This window comes from Corvus kubaryi, unplaced genomic scaffold (assembly GCF_017639235.1).
Source record: "Corvus kubaryi isolate FWS band 111438036 unplaced genomic scaffold, C.kubaryi_AGA036_p1.0 137, whole genome shotgun sequence".
NCBI lineage: Eukaryota > Metazoa > Chordata > Aves > Passeriformes > Corvidae > Corvus > Corvus kubaryi.
In genome coordinates, this window is record NW_024580671.1 from 5,065,153 (window position 1) to 5,083,433 (window position 18,281).

Here is an 18,281-nt window from a genome sequence, read left to right on the forward strand (position 1 = left end):
CTGTCATTCTTCAAATATTGCAAATCTCATGCAGATGTGCTTTTTAAGGACAAATTCATTACACAATTACAACGTGTAATGTCTACAAAAGATTTTTCGTTAGCAATAGAATTACACCTGTCATAAATTTTTGGATGAAATCCAGTCACTTAGATTTTAATTTGTTATTTTAGTAAGGTAGACCACCATATCATGTTCATGATCACTACCAAGAGACAAACATACATCTGCTGCTAGACATCTGGTATAGGTAAATCATGTTAGCCTTCATATGCTGTATTTGCTAATTCTGAAACCAGGGTACTTCTCGATTGCAGCTATATCTGCCATGAATTCTGCAACATCTGCTGTGTCAGATGATAATCCCTTAATGCAGATAGGCTCTCTCCCATCCCTACTTATTATCACTTAAAATATACTAGAGTTTGCTTGGAATCTTTGCTGTGGAGCAGGGACTGGAACATCAAAGACAGTAAGGTACTTGAATCAAATATGGAATATGAATGACATTTCATGTGAAACATAACTCCCAAACTGCTGACAGGTGCACCTCTCTTGTTTCTTGGTAGAGATTTCTCCTCCAAATTGGGCTAAGCAATTATTTGAATCTGCCTCAACATATATATTACAGAAGCAGAGATTCCATAAAGGAGCAGAAGTAAGTGAAGATTGTTTGGATTAAATACACTTGGCTAGGGAGTAAGTGGCTTTTGTAGGATCACTTTTTATTTGTACAGTGAGCTAATGAGCTGTTATAGACCAGCTACACATAGTATATAGAAAACTAAGATTAAAAAGTCTCCATATAACACAAGTTATTCTATTTCTCCATATTGACTGGATACCTTGCATACTTGAGCATCAAAATGCAAAAATAAAACACGAGATCTCCTGTAGTATGAAAAAATATTTAAGAAGTTGGTGTAATCAGAGTTTTTCACTATATTTTCATAGGATCATATTGCCTAGCTCCTTATAAATAAAATAGCCATACTTTGGTAGCAACTTCAAAAAGGTTCCATCAAAAAAGTATAAAAATAACACTGGTTTTCCTGCATATACACTACCTGAAATTTGAAGAAAGGTGACAGCAACCTAGATTTTGTCTCTACAGCAAACTATTCAAAGCTCCTGCAATACTCTTTTAATATCCAAATACTTCCAGAATTATTTATTTAAATTACCTCCCTCTGTTTTAATAAATGGTATTTTCCAAGTCAGAATGCATTTCGGGAAGTAGCTCACACGCGCAATATCTGTCTCAAGCAATGTTTTTATCATGTTGTATTAGTAGGGTATGAACTTTATGAAAGCAACCAAGCGAATGAGTCAGGTCTTACTGTGGATGTTCCCTAGAACACTTAAGAAGCAACTTTCTGTGCAGTGAGGCAGATGAAACCCCACACTTACAGACAATGTGTTATCTGTAAGCTGCATATAGGGGTATCATTGTCTATGTTCTAAAAGCTTAAAGTTATACTACAAAGGCGAAGTGTCAATTCCTTTTTGCATAGTGTTTGTCTTATTTTATGTATTTTGAAACAGAAAAGCATGAAACACTTTGAAATCACACAGTACTTTTTTTACACAATAGTGTAATAAAAGACCAATTTGTTAATTAATAAATTTTGTAAGGATTAATACACTCCAATTTCACATTTCCAGCTTTCTGATATGCTGAGCACTTAAAAGCACAGGGTCCTTGAACTACAAACTTCCTTTTTCTCTTTTTTTCATTTTCATATTTAGCTCTAAGAGTGGAAGAATAATGCCCCATATAGCAAGGGTACTGATGTCACCTGCAGAAAGAGAGCCCTGCAAATATTGCCACTATGAAACAATGCCATGCAGAACAGTCTCAATAATCAATAAGCAGTTGAAAAAAGCCATCTGAAAATACAGTCTTTAAAAACAAACACTCAAAAATGCAAGACTGAAATCCATCGTTTTTGAAATTCTGAGAAGGCTGCATGGGTCTGCATCTGCTGCTGTTTTCGCCACTTTTAGTCTAAATCAATACTCAGGTTTTCATCACTTGTGAGAAGGAAAGGTTTCATGCAGCGATTGTCCCTTTAATTACAGAAACTAAGGTTTGAATCGAAAGCAGTTTATTAGTCGAATTAGACAAAGACAAACTCAGACTCATGATTCCTTCTCCTCCCACCAGAGAATTAAAGCATGTTATGCACTCTGAGTGGGCAAGTACTGTGTATCAATCAAAAGGAAAAAGAATGTAAAAATGAGTACAAAATGGTCTTATAATAAGCAAAAAGTTGGATGTATCAGTATGAACAATCTCACAGGATGCACAATCTGGTGATGAAATATTTCCAAGAAGTGTCTTGTGTACATGTAAGCACTATACCTAATAAATAATGAATCCAAGGGATGTTGACAATGAGAGGAAAATACAAAAAGTGATAAATATTTGAGTAAGATGCCATTCCAAGGTTTTTGTAAAATTCATAATTCTAATCAAAGAATATTATTGAATAGCAGTTCAATAGAACCATTATCATCATGCACAGTAAGATGTCTTGAGATGCAAACCCCGAGAATCACCAAGAAACCTAAATGCACACCACTTACAATGCAAATGAAAATTCTATGTACCCAAAATGCACCAATTCAAGAAAAAGTCACACTCATGAAAACATTTTTAGTATGTTGTATAAAGTATCAAAAAGATTGATTGAATTAGCAGAGGAGAATGTCACATTCTATGAGTATTGGAAAAGATGGTTATCAAAAATTTATCAGGCAAAGTAAGTCTGAGAAATGCTGATAACAGACGAGAGCTGTCTCGGCAAAAAAAAATGTTGCTTGTTTGTCTGTTTCTCTAGGTGAGGATAAAAGCGTTCTGGGAGGAAAAAAAGTCTGATTTTTCTTACCTCTTCTTTTTCCGCACTTTGCAAGTCCCTCCACTCCTCAGTGACATGACCGAAGTCCACTGTGTTCATTGCAACTTTATATTCCCCAATGATATCATGTTTGGAGAAACGATCAAAGTCATAAACTGCCATCACTAAAGTTTTTCCACCCAGCTCAGAGTACGGCACCTGCAATGACAAGAAAATTATAAACTCCGCATCTGAGACAATAAAGATTGGCCCACTACAATGCAAATCTATTTCTTTGGGTTATCAGCTGTCATCTCAGGTAAATTGAACTGCAGAGAAAATGATGAGGTGTATTTGTTTCAGAGTCACCAGATGCAGTATTTCTTGAGACACGGCTCTGGCACTCGATTGAACAATGTGGCAGCTCACTCATCACTCCTGGGTTTTTCTCATTCTATTTCAAATCATTTTGTGGGCGATGAAACTGAAACAAGAAGCCTAATTACTTGCACTGAAGACACATGAACTTTTCACACACAATGGTGTCTTTTCCTCAATAAATCACCTGTCATCACTCAGAGATGGCTAGCTCCCAGATTGATGAAAAACCAGAACTGGCTTACTATATATGACACAAAGTAATTAGACACTGGATAGTTCTCTTACAGTACCAATACCTATTACTTACCAAGGCATATTTTTCAGTACTACACCTTTCACATGTTGGACACTAAGGTGCTTTCTAAGTCACAGTGCATAACTAGAAACTGTAGTGGCAGAAGGCCAAGTTCTGACTAATTCTCCAGCTGTTCTCATGTGGTTCAGACAGATGCTGTGGGTTAGGATGTTTATGAGTCACGTTTTTAATATTCAGATGGAGACATGCAGCTCAGGTAAGCTACACCTGAGTGGCTGTCTGAAATGGTCTGATATAGGAATTGTTTGGATTCATGTGAAAACTTGGTCAATCTGAATATATTCTGCAAGTAGAAATGGTTTCCATGGAATTTAGTAAATATTTCTTTATTAACTATCTATATAAAAAGAGAAGTGAAAGCATTACCATTGGCCTTGTTAACCTCTATGTTCTGGTCTGTGTAAACCCTACGACTCTTGTTACTGTTTCGCTTCCACTTTCTTATTAAAATACTTACTAATAAGTAGTAATTTTCCCTTTACAGAACATCTTATATAACACTTAAAATAGGCTTATCAAGTTGAGAGCCAGATCTAGCTTCCATTATTGAGTAGAATAGTGTCAGCGGTACATGGTTGTGTATTTTAGTGAATACTACAGAAAAATCTATTTTCATTCTGTACATTATCTAAAATAAAATTTCTAAAAAGCTAGAAAGGGCAAATGTACGTGAAAGGAAAAACTCTAAATAATGTTAGTTTTATTTTTACACAGCCTCAAAAACAGAAGCAGAGAAATTTTCTAAAATTTATTTCTCTGTGAGTTTACAATACCACTTAATGGATACTGGTCATTTGGAATGCATACAAAGACTACATTCATCATTATTTACTTTTTTGTACTTGACCTCAGTAAAGCTTATTTTAGCTACCTTCCTTTCTAAATGTTTCCTTCATTTATTACTTCTAAAGTATGCTCAGTCTCCAGCTTTGTTCTGGACTATCCAGGATGGCCTCAGCTCTTGTGAAGGGCTGCTCCCTCTTCCTGCTTTCTGCTCAGACATAATCAGTCTCTTGACCTAATGCAAGTGAGACCTTGGTAGAAGGACACGTATACAGGAGTGTTTTTCTGGCACAGAGATGTCATTCCTCTAGACAGGAACCCTGTTCCCTCTGCCAGGCTGGTGTAGTCCAGCTAGGATTTCTTGGTTTCCTTTTGGCAGTGCAGTGTGGGTATATAACTCAGACAGCTGCAGTCTGACAAACACTTGCACCCTGGGACAACACCAGGGATGTCTGGGAAAAAGAAATAAAAAAGGGAAAGAATAAGGTTCAGGGCTCAAGATGCAATCCAGCAGAAACACAAGTCAACTCATTCCCATTAGCTGTACTTGGGGAGGAAGGCAGACAGCTCACAGCTGTGCCCTTTGAGAAGGCAACAGCACAGGCCTGGGCTGCCTGGTGGGCAGCACTGCCAGAGAGATGGGAAGTATGCCAACAGAAGCTGTGCACCACCTGAAGTGGGTCACAGGAGTAAAGCTCTGCACAAGTAAATGAGATACTGTCAATAGATCCCACAAAGTTGTTATTACAGTTGCAGTTCCAGTTAAATGGTCACCGTAGTCCTCAGAACAATGACAGTACTAGGCATGCTCTGCTGGTTTTCTCTCAAGTACAGACCACAGGCCACGGGGGATGATCACTACCATATTGAGATGCACCTAAACACTCTGTCAGGTCTGGCATGGAAAACAAACTATTTCCTGAAGCATAAAATTTAAATATTAAAGATGCAACTTAAAAGTGGACATTATAGTCCAGAAGTGGCTGATCTGATTTATAACTTGTGTCTTCATCTTAGATGACAGCATTATTGGTTCTTTCTTTGTTTTTGTGAGCTGCACAGGAATATGTAATTTAGAACCCTGTTTTCTTTTAAATACTCTCTTAGGAAAGCTCCAGAAAGAAATAACTCCCCACAAAAGATTACTTTTATGAACATCTTCAAGGAAAAAATAAGCTTATATATGCAGTAGTAGTTCTGGCCTACAGGGATATCTTTCTCATTGAATGATTTCATAGCCTGAGTCTTTCAGTGTTCCTGTTTCCAGTCTGTAGCTGTCATTATAAGATTGGGCACAGAAGAGAAAGGCCTAAAGTAACAGCAGAGGAATGTATATTAGAAGAAGCCCTGTGAAACATGCTGTACAGTGTTCCTTTACTCTATTTAACTGGGGTTTGAATACAGCCACAGTTTTAGAAAAACACTGTTAATGGATACTATTGGAACGATGTAAATACTGCAATGTAAGGCTTACCTACATTTATTTAATTCATATTTTATTAAACCCAAGACAGGATTTCTTTTCATACATAAAGCAGCATGGCAAAGAACCGCTATGACAAAGTCTAGCAAGATTAATCTGCCATATTGTCCTTCACCCATTTACTTCCCTTGAGTTTTAATTTATATTTGAGGAAATGTTATCCTGAATTTTGTAAATCAGACTACAAAGGTATTTAAAGAAAACGCTGGTCTAATGAAATTTACATGACATTTGTCAAAGTGTCACTGTTTTCTGAATTTCTTGTATGTTTTATCCAGCCATAAGATATGGATCAGATTGTCATCTGTCAGGATAACCAAAGTGCCTAAAATCAAACTGTGCCTTTTAAAACTATCTAACCCTATATTACAGCACGATTGAGCATCATGGCTTTCTACAACATGAGAAATCATTTTGCTGTAGGTATCAATTAACTAAGACATCTGAGTTCATAGCCAAGGATGAGATACGTAGTGGTTAAATTAAAAAGTATCAATATTGATCAAAAAACTACCTTGAATGTAAATTGCTCATTGAAAACAGGGTTAAGGGTCTTTCTGTGGACTTTCGTCTCATATTTCTTCTTCTTATCAGGCAGCAGGAAGACTTTCACATAGGGATCAGATGTACCACCCATATCTAATGCAGGCAGCTCAGCTGCTTGAATAATCCCAACCAGAAGCTGAAAGGAGAGAAAAACAGCAGAATGAAATTTCAAATAGATATTTATAAAAATACTGTAACAGAGGAATGAATATGCAGACTCTATTTCTGGTCTAGGAGAAACTATACCTCCCCCACTTCCCCCGCCTTAAGGAAGGCAAATGAAGCAACACTACTGACTTTAGAAAACCAATTATGGCAGATGCAGACTGTACAAAGGCTGTTTTAAAGCAGAAAAGAGGTTTTCAAAGGGCAGCTGATTACAGCTAAATCCAGACTTCATCCTTTTAAAGACTGCAATCAAATAACTTTCAATTGCTCTCTCTTCTTGTGCATTATTTTTCTATGCTGAGCATCATGAATAGAAATCACATTATTAAACAATCAAGAATGTCTAATTTTGACTACAAAATTTGTATTCTAAACCCCCAACACATAACCTTCCCCCAACCAAACACAAAAGGTGATAAAATCAAATGCAAATAATCAGGCAGAGCTTTATTGAAAACAAATGAATCTTGCAGTCTTCCTTATATTCATGTTCTCTTGCTATGTATATGAATGGGCCCAGGCAGTAAACTAAGGACAGCATTTTAAAAAAAATACCCCATGAAAATGAACCTTTGGTAACTAAATCCTAGTAACAATTTGTAATCTCATTGAAAAACAGAAAAATTAGATTTTTAAATCTCTTACGCACTTTAAAAATAAGACTGAAGAACAGATGAAACTTGTAAATGTCTTGGCTGTTTTTTATGTGTTATAAATGAAGGCTTATGATGTGTTATGTCACGTTACGTCATGTAATGTCATGTAATCTAGACACCCCAGACTTATTAGGCCTCATCAGCATAATGAAGCCGACAAAAAGGAAATACTTTTCATCTTGTTTCCTAGATACAAAACTAAAGTAAACATTGAAGTGATTCTTCAAGGCCATTCTGAAGATAGTAAGAACTGAGAATGAAATCTGAGAATATTTTCTTCTAAATCAGTCCTTCAATCACAAAATATTTGTTTCTCTTATGGATGAATTGTTTAAAATTGGAAACAGAAACTCTAATAATTGGAATATAGAACAATACAGTCAATCTGTAAAAGAAACTTCTGGCTTCTGAGAGATTCCTCTAAGTTGGACTTACTTTTACCAGTTTTAAATTCACAGTATGGCCTGCATGCTTTCCCACTGATAGGACTCTCAAGTTCTGTGAAACATTTTCCTTTTTCTGTATGAAGCACTTCTCCTTTTGTGTCTCATTTTTATTCTAGATACATAACAGCTAATAAACACATGAATAGGCTCAGGATGTGCATCAAGTTTTTCACATCAAAGAATGAAGTCTGTGATTTTTAGTTAACAGTGTGGAAAAGCAATTCAATTTCCCTTTACAATTTCTCTCTAAAACTGAGGCACAGTGCTCTGGAGAGTTCATTGGCCATCTTGTAATCTTAACCTTATGCAGTATATTAGCCAAATTTTGGCACCGTAGTTTCATGCCACTGCACTATACTAACCTAACTGAATCCCCTCTCCTACTCTTTTAGATCATCTATCCTCTGACAAATTTTAAGCACGAAAACACAGTCTAGAGCAGCAAAATAAAATAGAAATCCACAACTCAAATAATTATCTTAATTAAATACAACACAAACTTACAGATTTGTGGCTCTTCCATCCAATTTTCCTTTGTAAAATATGTGTCATAAAATCAACATTCCCTTTAATAAAATTCACACAGAAAATTTGTTTTCATAGTCTAAGAAAACTGAAATCCATTTGTCAGAACACATTTGCAGCTTTTCCTTTCTCCCTCTTTAAATCTTCTGCTTCTGAAGGGTCTACACTTCATAGTGATTTCATACTGATTTCAAGGGGGATCAGTGTGACTCATCACAAGGCCAGGAAATTTGCTCTGGGAGTTGAGGAAAAGCTCCTTTAACCACAGTTTCTTGCAAGGCTTCAGAACTCATTTTAGCTCTCGCATTGTAGAACAAGCACTGGTATACAGAAGACTGTTGAAAATACAGGCAAATAGTATTTATTATGCCAGGTCATAGCTGTGTATAAATACCTTCCTGCTAACAGAGAAATTTTTCCTAATTTCTCTTATTTTCTTTGTCTTGCAACAAGAGTACCACATTCCATGAACAGCATCAAATAAAGAATAGGAATGTGGAATTAATCACAAGTTCATGTGGAAGGCAGTTCAGGTGATGAATAGGAATTAACTGGGATTTACCTTCAGTAGTAATTTCTTTCCCTAAACAGGAAAGAATGATGTGATTTTGCCTGAAATTGTCAAAAAATTAAATGCAGGATACGTGTTCTCAAGTTTACTGAAAGATACACGTAGAAGTAAAGAACTCCAATGTGTTGGTATACTTCGGGCCAAAACTAGCGCAGTGAATTTTAATGCGAGGCTGTGAATTGGTTTTATAGACAAAACTGATTCCTGGCAAAGAGGCCAGGGAGGGGAATTAAATATGAGCTAGTTCAGCATGTGACCTGTTAAGCATAAGACCTGTTAAGTTGGTCAATTCTAGGTCTACACCACATTATAGTGTCTATCAATTCTGAAAAGTTGGTAAGTATGGCAAAGTTTAGTCTTACCAGCTTCAGAGTAGAGTACTGAAGGAGTACCAGTCCTTAAATTCTTGTCCAACTTTCCTGGTTTTTTGGAGTACAGACCTGAACTATTATTCCAGACTAGAATTTTATGAAGTGTACTTTCACAGAGAGCAACAGAACCCGATGCAGCTAGTTATTACAGCGAAGTGCACCCACTTGATGAAGTGAGGAAAAGTCACTCCTGGCAATCTTACCAACCTTCTAAAAGACCTAGTGAATCCACTTACCTTTATGTCCCTCTGTTTTTCCTCCCATTTGTGTTTGCTTACATTTTAAATACTTGAAGGCTGAAGCTACATTTTAGTATCTGCATGCAAACTCCATAATATTAGGTGGGTTGACATTGGTTGGTGACAGTTTAAGTTATTAATAACCATTAGATAAAACTGCATCTTCAGTTTTTGATTAAAGGTGTGATGTAAAGTCCAAGTGCATTCAATACCAATTTAGTAGTACCTCTGTAATGAATTTTCTGTCTTGTTTTCTCCCTTTACTCCATGCAAGTAGTTAGGATTTAAGAAATATCTACTTTAACTAAATGTATTACTTCATTCTCCACATGCACACACAGAAACGAAATGTTACAGGTTGATTGTTTCAAACCTGATTGTTCTGGAAGTCATAATCCAAAGAATACTGGATTTTCCCTAGCTTCTCAACTTCTTTGGCTTCTTCTTTCTCTTCCCCATCAGTCAGCCCAGTCTCAGCATCATCATCCTTAAGAGCCTAGAAAGAAGGAATGTAATATTCATAAATGAGGCAAACCGTTAAGTAGCAGTTTAAAACAGACATGATCCTCAAATCTATTTTAGAGCCATTAAAAGCAAGCATAACAGCAGAAATTCAAATATGCAGTTTTCATATATATCTCTACTTTCTGAGTTACTCAGTAAGATGTCATAAATCAGCAAGCAAGCAATGGAAGTGGGAAGAAAGCTCCTTGGACTATAACAAGCAAGGATTGTTATAAAACCTGAAAGTAGAAACAGAGTATCATCTTGATGTAAAATATAGTTCTTCTGGACTCAGACTGGCTCTCAAAGAGGCACAAGGAGGCAAACATGCTATTAAATAAGCAAAGTCACGCATTCATTCAACTTAAGAATCTTGGCAATGTCAAACCTGGTTGTACATGCTGTGCATTGTCTGCATTTGGCAACACGTTTCTGTAGGACTACCGTGATAAAGAGCATGTGCTGTGGATGAGCTCTTTCTACAATCATATGCCAAACATTTTTCATGTTTTTTAGAATGAATATGGAAGCAAAGTTTCCACCATGCCATTAGCAAATGCATGTTCCTCCTTTTCCCTCCCTCCCGAGACCAATTTCCTTTTTATTCATTCTCGCAACAAAGCTTGGCTGAACCAAATTGATTGCAAGTTGATTTTAGTTTGCTTAGAAAGAAACACAAAGAAATACAGAACTGCTTGCAGCTTTGTCTATTGCATAAAACCTGTTTTTTAAAGGACACAGCAGTTATCTTAGATTTTATACATAATTAAAATACTAAATGATTTTTTTTTTTTTTTGCTGTACCAGAAAGCAGAAGTATTTTCACTGTGGGAAAGGTAATTCATAAAATTATTAAACCATATGAACCATAATTAACTATGACTATGTAGATCTTATTCCAGCAGATTCTTACCTGGGTAAGAAGTGAAAAATAGACAAAAGTTATGAGAAAAACAGTGAAAAATTGTGGAAAATGTGAAAATAAAGTGGAGAGTGTGAAAACAAAGAATCAATACTGAGCATTCATCCAGATTTGTTATTTGCATCATACAGTAAACAGCACACTTGTCTGCAAGAGCCCCATCCGGATGAAGGTTCTTTCTATATGGAGCTTCTGCTTGCAAAGACAAAGTGCCAGAATAAGATTTATTCTTTTTTGCAATGTGAATTTTTTTCAATTGTGATTTTTTGGGCTGTAGGAAACCTACAGCATTTCTTAACAATCGGTTGTGGCTGGAGCTTTCTTTCTGAAGAAGTAGCAAGGCTGGAAAGTAGCTATATACACAGCTGGTAGTGGCTGGGGAAAGAAGAAACATGAAAGCATTAACATTCTCACTCAGCCTTGAACAGTGAGGGCCACACAACAGTTGTGTGGGTTTGGAAAGAAGGAAGCTTCATCTCTGAAGTAGAAAATGTCCTTCTCCAGAAGCCAGATCTAAACTCGAAAGGTCATACTCCAAACTGTATGATATTAAGCAATTATTTCTCTACTTTTTGAAATAAGCTAGAAATTCTGCTGACATAGCTCACCTGAAACCAATCCAACAACTTTGATTTATGCGAGCTGAGGAGCTGGGTCTCATGTAAATATCTGAATGTTATTGAATGATGGACTCTCTACCAGAAACATAAATTACAGTGTACCTGGATGAGACTGGTAGGAAAGGTCAGTACTGGACCCGTGAGACTGGAAGAGTAGTACTTTTTGAACTAAATAATTTCTATTCAGAAGGGCTGAACTGCTTGAAATGAAACTTGATTTGAGACATTTTATCACTGAGCTCTTAGTAAGTTCCCTGACTGTAGCACAACATTTTTGTTAGTACAACGAGAAGTGTGTGACGCTTTAAAACTGATAGGCTCTCTGGCAGAAAATACATGGGATTTTAAGGATACGGAGTGATGTGATTATGCCAAACACTCTTGTTTTTAGTAATAAAAATAAGCTTAAGGTTTTGTGATCATAAAAAAAGAAGATATGTTTCAATCCATCTGAAGCATCTGAAGGTTTATCGAAGCCTGGAGACAACAGGAAACAGTAAGTCAAAGTGGGATGTTAACTCCAAGATCCACTGCTCTGAATCATCCCAGTATGGTCCTAAAAGAGGACTCCATAATAAAAGAATAATATACAGCTTCAGTATATTATTGTTTGTGGGACAAGTACTGGACTTTCTGCTTTTCCATCTACTTTTGACCTGGATTTTCCTTGAGAGGAAATATCCTATGGCCATTCCCCAGGGATAAAATGCAAGAGAGAGAATGCAATTATATGCTAATTTCCAAGTAAGAAGAATTTGTAAACAGTCCACCAAGGCAATAGTTATATATCCATACTTTCTCTGGGAAAACTACATACTCTCCTGCAAAGCTGATCAGTCCAGATGACAGAACTGTGGGTAACTCAATGTGAAAAAAGTTCTTACTGTGACTACAGAAAATACAATGGAAAGCTAACATCCCTCTTGCAAGGGATTTTTGAAGTGCAGGCAGAAAACACTGTGTGGTTAAGAAACTTGTTTCCACAGGTCATGAGACATCTTCTGGAAGGTGAAAACTATTTCCATGAGGGATGGAAAACATTGTACATTACTGACATCAACTAAGGAGCTACATGATTCTTCTTGACCTTGCCTCAGAAACATTGAACCACTAAGAAAAAACACTAAAAAAGAAATAGTGTTTGGATATGGACAAGTTTGTGGCATTGGGGAGAGGGAAAAAAAAGACAAATTATAATCTCTACAGCAGTCTGTAAATAATAGTTTTTACTGTTAAGAGAGGAATTTGCTTTCAAACTAGAGGCTAATGCTTCAGGAAGAAGCTGAGTCAAAAGAAGCACCCAAGTTTCTCATGTTTGATTTAGCTGCTGAGTTCCAAAGAGGAAGAGGAATTGGATTGCTTCAAAGGACTTGAAATACCCCACAGGGATTTTAATTTTGCATTGAGATTCTCTGAAAGATCAATATCTAATGGAATACTACTACAACCTTCAATTTATAGCATACTGTATCACACTGTATTGAATCTTACTGTTGCATTGCTACAATCAATTCAAAAAAGCAGATATATTTTATTTGTTTTAGAAACAATAAAATATTTTTAATCATAAGAGAGCTTTTTCCTCAAGCCTCATAACTGATAAACCATAACAAAAAAGACTGGATTTAGATACAGAGGAATGTAAGCCTTGCCTTCTCTAACATTTTCTTTAACTCCATGACATTTCAAATGTTTTTTCTGTGAAACAAGCAACACAGAAATGATGATTGTGCTGGAGACTGGATTTCTCTCTTCTAATTTGAGATGACCGTGAATTTTACTCAAGCAGTTTCCTCATTTCTGCATAACATATGCAGAAACACACAACAGTGAAACATCCATGTCCTCTCAAATGTGTTTAAGTATGTGAAAAATGTAGACTTATATGTAAGGAGGTGTAGGAATGTACCAAGAAAGTGTTAATCCAGTACAAACATTACAAGGTGATGCATCTGTGTCTACTGAAATTAGAACCAGTACTCTGCAGTGCTTCTTACAACAAAAAGGGCTAAATTACAGCAATCTCGGATCCACTGTTCAATCTGCTGGTTGCATCTTCACTTCTATAACATTATCACAAGCTGTTTTGCAGCCTCCTCTTTTCTTTTTAGTTGTTAAAGAAAATGCTTAATTTTCAATTCTTTTGAAACTCCACACCTTGGAGTGGGTTTTTACACTTCCTGGGTTTTTTCCTCCCTCTCATTCCCCTAGCTGACAAAAGCCTCTCTCTGGTGACACTGAGTCCTGACACTGCAAACATCCCTTGCTTTCAGCTCAGTTCCACCAAAACCCTTGCACCTTGTCACCAGGTTTACCCCACTACTATAACCACAAACCACAAAAGGGATTCTGGGGCTTAAAACAACTTTACTGAAATCCCTCCCCAAACTGTGTGTAGAAAATGAGAGGGTCTGCAAGGGCAGTTGCCTCCAGATTCCACATGTGCAGAAGCTTCAGGAAAGAAAAGTGGCAGGAGACTCATACAACAAAGCTGCTGGGGGAGCAAGTGTACTTGCTTGCCTCCTTTACAGGGAGGCAGAGGCCACAATCATGTCTGAGTCACGTCTTGTGAATGACTAGTTTATGTCACAAAACATTTAAAATGCAAAGTGTCTTTCACTGTTGTATGCAAAGAAATGCTTTCATTAACAGAGTTTTTAGGGTTCCTTCTGTTCATGGGGTGGCCTACAGCCTCATTTTTAAGGAAACAAGCTACCAGTAAGCAAGAAGGCGAGATATTGGGAAGCAAAACAAAACACTGACTGCAGCCTGTAAGTTTGTTTGCTGCATGGTGCATGCTGCTGTCCTGATTTCCATCTCCACCTGCCTCTCCATCATTCCTTTTGGAATTGTGAAGAAATATTATTTTAATGTTTGAATGATGCCCAGTCCTCAGGCTTGTGCAATGCCTGGTGAGCTGAAAGAAGAAAACAACAAGATTTTGTAGCAAGAATGTTCTGTGCCATGTCCAACAATGAATTTATTGGAAAGGCAATTTTTCCTCCACAACTAGAAATGACTGCTTTTCCACTAATGGTTGTGTACCTCTTATCAATTTCTTTCACATTCGAGAACACCATAATTCTGATCTGGCCAATTTTTATCCCAAGGGAAAACAGAAGCCTTTAAAAATTCCTGTCTGTTTCTCTATCACAAAGCAGACAAGCCTACAATTGTTACATGTTCTCTATCAGAGTCCCACAGAAGGAAAGGCAACATTTCATTCATTCAGCATCTGCTTTCTCTCCATGAGTTAATTTAAGGAGCATGTTGTGCCTGGGTTTCCAGTGGCTGCGCCAGGCTTTGGTCATTGTGAAATCTACTTTGCCATTACTACTGTAAGAATGCTGGCCTCACACACCAGCAGTGGGCCACCGTGATGCACACAATGAGAAAAAACCTGCTGGGTTCAGCATGTGATGCCTTGACATTACTTCCTTGCTTGTTATCCAGCTTTTAAATGGTCTTGGTTGGGTTATTCAAAAGGTTTTCTTTCCTTAGGAGCTCTATGACATGAGGTCATCGTGTTCAGCTTAAGAGCTTGCTGAATTGTTTGGGTACTAAAATACCAACTTAATCTGGTGCCATAGAAGAATACAGAAAATGCTGCAGGTGTTCAGAGTAAAATATGAACACATTAATTTAAGTTGGAGTTATTAAGCTCACAAATCAACCTGTTTTCGATGTTTTATAAACACCTGTAGCCAGTGTTTATAGGCTGAAAAAAGATGAAGCTGATCTCAACCTGGGAGCCTATTTTGGAAGCTCACCCTGTGGGTCAGGGCTCTGCATTGAATGCAGGGCCCATGTGTGTGAACTAAAAGTAGCAGGCACTCCTGCAAGTGCGCTGCCGTGCTCTGCCCCCACCTGCCATATGGCAGGCAGCGCTCGCTTGCACTGAGCAGCAGGCTGTGAGTAGGAGGCAGCTTTAGGCTGCTTGGCCAGTGCATGCTGCTCCATCAACTGTTCTTCATTGTCCCCAAATTAATGGCAGTGGGCATGGAAGCATGCTTTGGGACAGAGCTGGCTCCTTGACCTGGGAGGACCACTCAGAGTACTACATTTATTTCTGTTTGAAAAATCTGTCATACTATATAATTAGTACTACATGTATTTGATAGTGAAAATTAACCTAAATATAGCCAGACACGATTTACTGAGTGCCGCTTTGATCTGTGGAGAAAAAATAGGCACAGACCGGTTCTACTGGCTTAGCTCCTTAAAAAGAGATAAGATAATCCTCTGACTATCCTCTAAATAGGACTTTATGAAGTACCTGATATTCTCATGTTTGAAGGCTGTTAGTCATTCATATTTATTATTTATCAATTTGTATAAATACCCTTGCTTAAAAGGTAAACAATGAAATATTCCCAAATAATTAGTTTTTATTTTCATTTTTTAAAAAATGTATACCTAATTAAAATGTATACATATACGTTTGAAATGTATACCTCATTAATATGAAGTGCTGTTCCTGTTTTGGTTATGCATACCCACTAACTTCAGACATAGTGTAGGAGTTTAGCTCTCCATACAGTCTGTGGATATAGGTAGATGTCTTGAGAGTCTGATTCAAGTCACTTAATTTAGGGACTAACTGCACAATTCCTATATGCCACTCATCCGGAACTTGAAGACCCTGATCTTGAATAAAGAACTCAAAATTTGGTCTTTTAACCAAAAAAATGCAAAATCGTCTTTGAAAATGGAAGCTTCCAGTGGTAAGACCTTCAATATAGAAAACAAGATACGTAAAAAAATGAGTAGGATCTGCATCTTCATATCATTCTAACTGTACAGAAGGTTACAACAGAAGTAACAAATTAATTACTTTACAGAAAAAAAAATAGTTTAACAAATGAAGAAAACAAACTCAGGAAGCATGCAAAGCAAGCTCCTATGTTTTCTTGGGAGTGACGGAAAGGAAGAGACAGGAATGCAAATAAGCCCACTCTTGTGTCTCACAGCTATTGCTCCCATATTTTCAGGCTTCTGAAGTCTAATATAAATCTAAATTTCAAAAGAGTTTTACAGAAAACCTATTTGAAGAACACAAACACTCATCTATAACATTTTATCTTCATAAACATGTTATTCACATTTTTCAGGAAGTTTTATGCACACTGCACAGTTGTCTTTGAGGCAGGTGAAAAAGCAGGACAGTTGGTCAAGGCTGAGATTGAATTAGTGTACAAACAGGACTCAGCCAATCCATTTTGACTGTCACAGTAAACTTACTGGGCTTGTTTTCTAAGAAAACTCGTCCCCATTGTTTCTGACTAACCTTCTCCACCTCATCTTTCTGAGTGTGATGTCTCACTGCATTGTGGATAAGCCACAGTGAGCATTAATGCCACCATGGGCTGAAGATGACAACAAATGGGAAGTGACATGCTGACACCAAGATAGGAAGCACTGTGGAATAAATACACTCACTGGTCTCCAGGCATTCAACTGGGAAAACAAACCAGCACGTGACCAAACACTGCAGAAGAAAAGACCACTCCCAGCAACAGAGCTCCTGTCCCTCAGAAAAATTCTCTTGGATTTTTTTCTGGCAATAAAGGCTTGAGCTGCTTCAAATGAAATCCAGGCTCTCTAGATGTCGGGGTGGATTATCCTGACTTCATTTGGGCTATTGTCTTCATGCTGCCAGGTCAATGCACCCTACTTTGAAATATTTCAGGGCACCTACTACTAAATATCTTGTTTCTTCAGTATTTTGTCTGCATGAGGGCAAGGGTGTTTGCTGATCAACAGCTAGAATCATAAGGTGAATTAGTCTAAGGAAACCATTATATATTGAAGTTCAGCTGGGTGCAATTGCAGCTCTCACTGTCATGTCACTTTATAACACTCACTATTCAGAGAGGAACATCAATCAGAATATTCTGATTAAGTTAGTACATAACCCCAATGTAAAAGGGAGGCCTGTGTAAAGGAAAAAACAAACATACAGGGAAGTCAAGTGGCTGACTGAAGGCCACAGTAAGTCAGTAGCAGAGCCAAGAATATACTGCTCATACTCCAGGCTGTAGTACATATACCTAATACCAAATCTCCTGTTTCACCTAACACACTCATTGTAAGCCAAAAATTCTTCACTAGTAACAGTGTTTTAGCCTGATGCAATGAGAAAGGGCTGAACTATTAAATCTCCCTTTCTACAAATGCTTTGTGATCTAATAAAATGTTCAGACCACAACAATTATTCTCCAAGCAATAGGGCTAAATTTTAGTAAGTTCTCAGTGCCGCTGCTCATGACTGAAATGATTATGTCTATTCCTTTTCTTAGCCCAAAGGCTGAGCTTAATCAAGAATTTTGCTGTACCAATGCATTAAACTCAGATGTAATAAATCTGAAACTATGACAGCATCTCTGAAACCCAAGTCCTCAGGGCCTTTTTTTCCCCCCCTTAAAGAAAAAAAGTAGTGGGACCCACCAGGGGCATTAGTAGAGATTGAAAGTTATAAAGATGAAAACCATCATGGGAAGATCTCACAAAAACACTCGTGCCAGTTGCCACTAGGTCACATCAACAGAAATCTGTACTAAGACCACTTCAAATTCTTAAGTGTTCCATACCGAAGTCTTTTATGCCTGAGCACTGTACTGAGATGATGTAAGAGCCCACAGCAAGTTTCATGAGGTATCAGTCATTTTAGCAACACTTAGAAACTAAGACATTAAAAATACACATTGCTTCTGTCTACTTTTGATATGGTGACATTTATACAAAAGGAAATAAAATTAGCAAGTTATTTTCATGTGCCAATCAATTTTAAACTTGAGCTTTCTGGTACAGTTTCACTTAATATTTTAACTATAGAAAGAATGACAAACCTCTTTTCCTCCACCTTCCTCCAGCCTCCCCTCAAATATATATCAAACCAAAAAAATACCCA

The 18,281-nt window shown here is 37.2% G+C and overlaps 1 protein-coding gene across 6 annotated transcripts in view; it reads right to left on the reverse strand.

Annotated features, from left to right (window-relative positions):
* The window catches only part of SYT1 (synaptotagmin 1), a 337,561-nt gene that overhangs the window by 66,625 nt on the left and 252,655 nt on the right, over positions 1-18,281 (reverse strand). For 5 of the 6 annotated variants that reach the window (XM_042017690.1, XM_042017687.1, XM_042017686.1 and 2 more), the window contains 3 exons: positions 9,699-9,821; positions 6,318-6,485; positions 2,892-3,059 (listed from right to left, as the gene is read on the reverse strand). In XM_042017690.1, coding sequence (XP_041873624.1) covers positions 2,892-3,059; positions 6,318-6,485; positions 9,699-9,821 — 459 coding nt within the window. The remainder of the gene's footprint in view (positions 1-2,891; positions 3,060-6,317; positions 6,486-9,698; positions 9,822-18,281) is intronic. The other variant, XM_042017689.1, reaches the window with a different exon arrangement.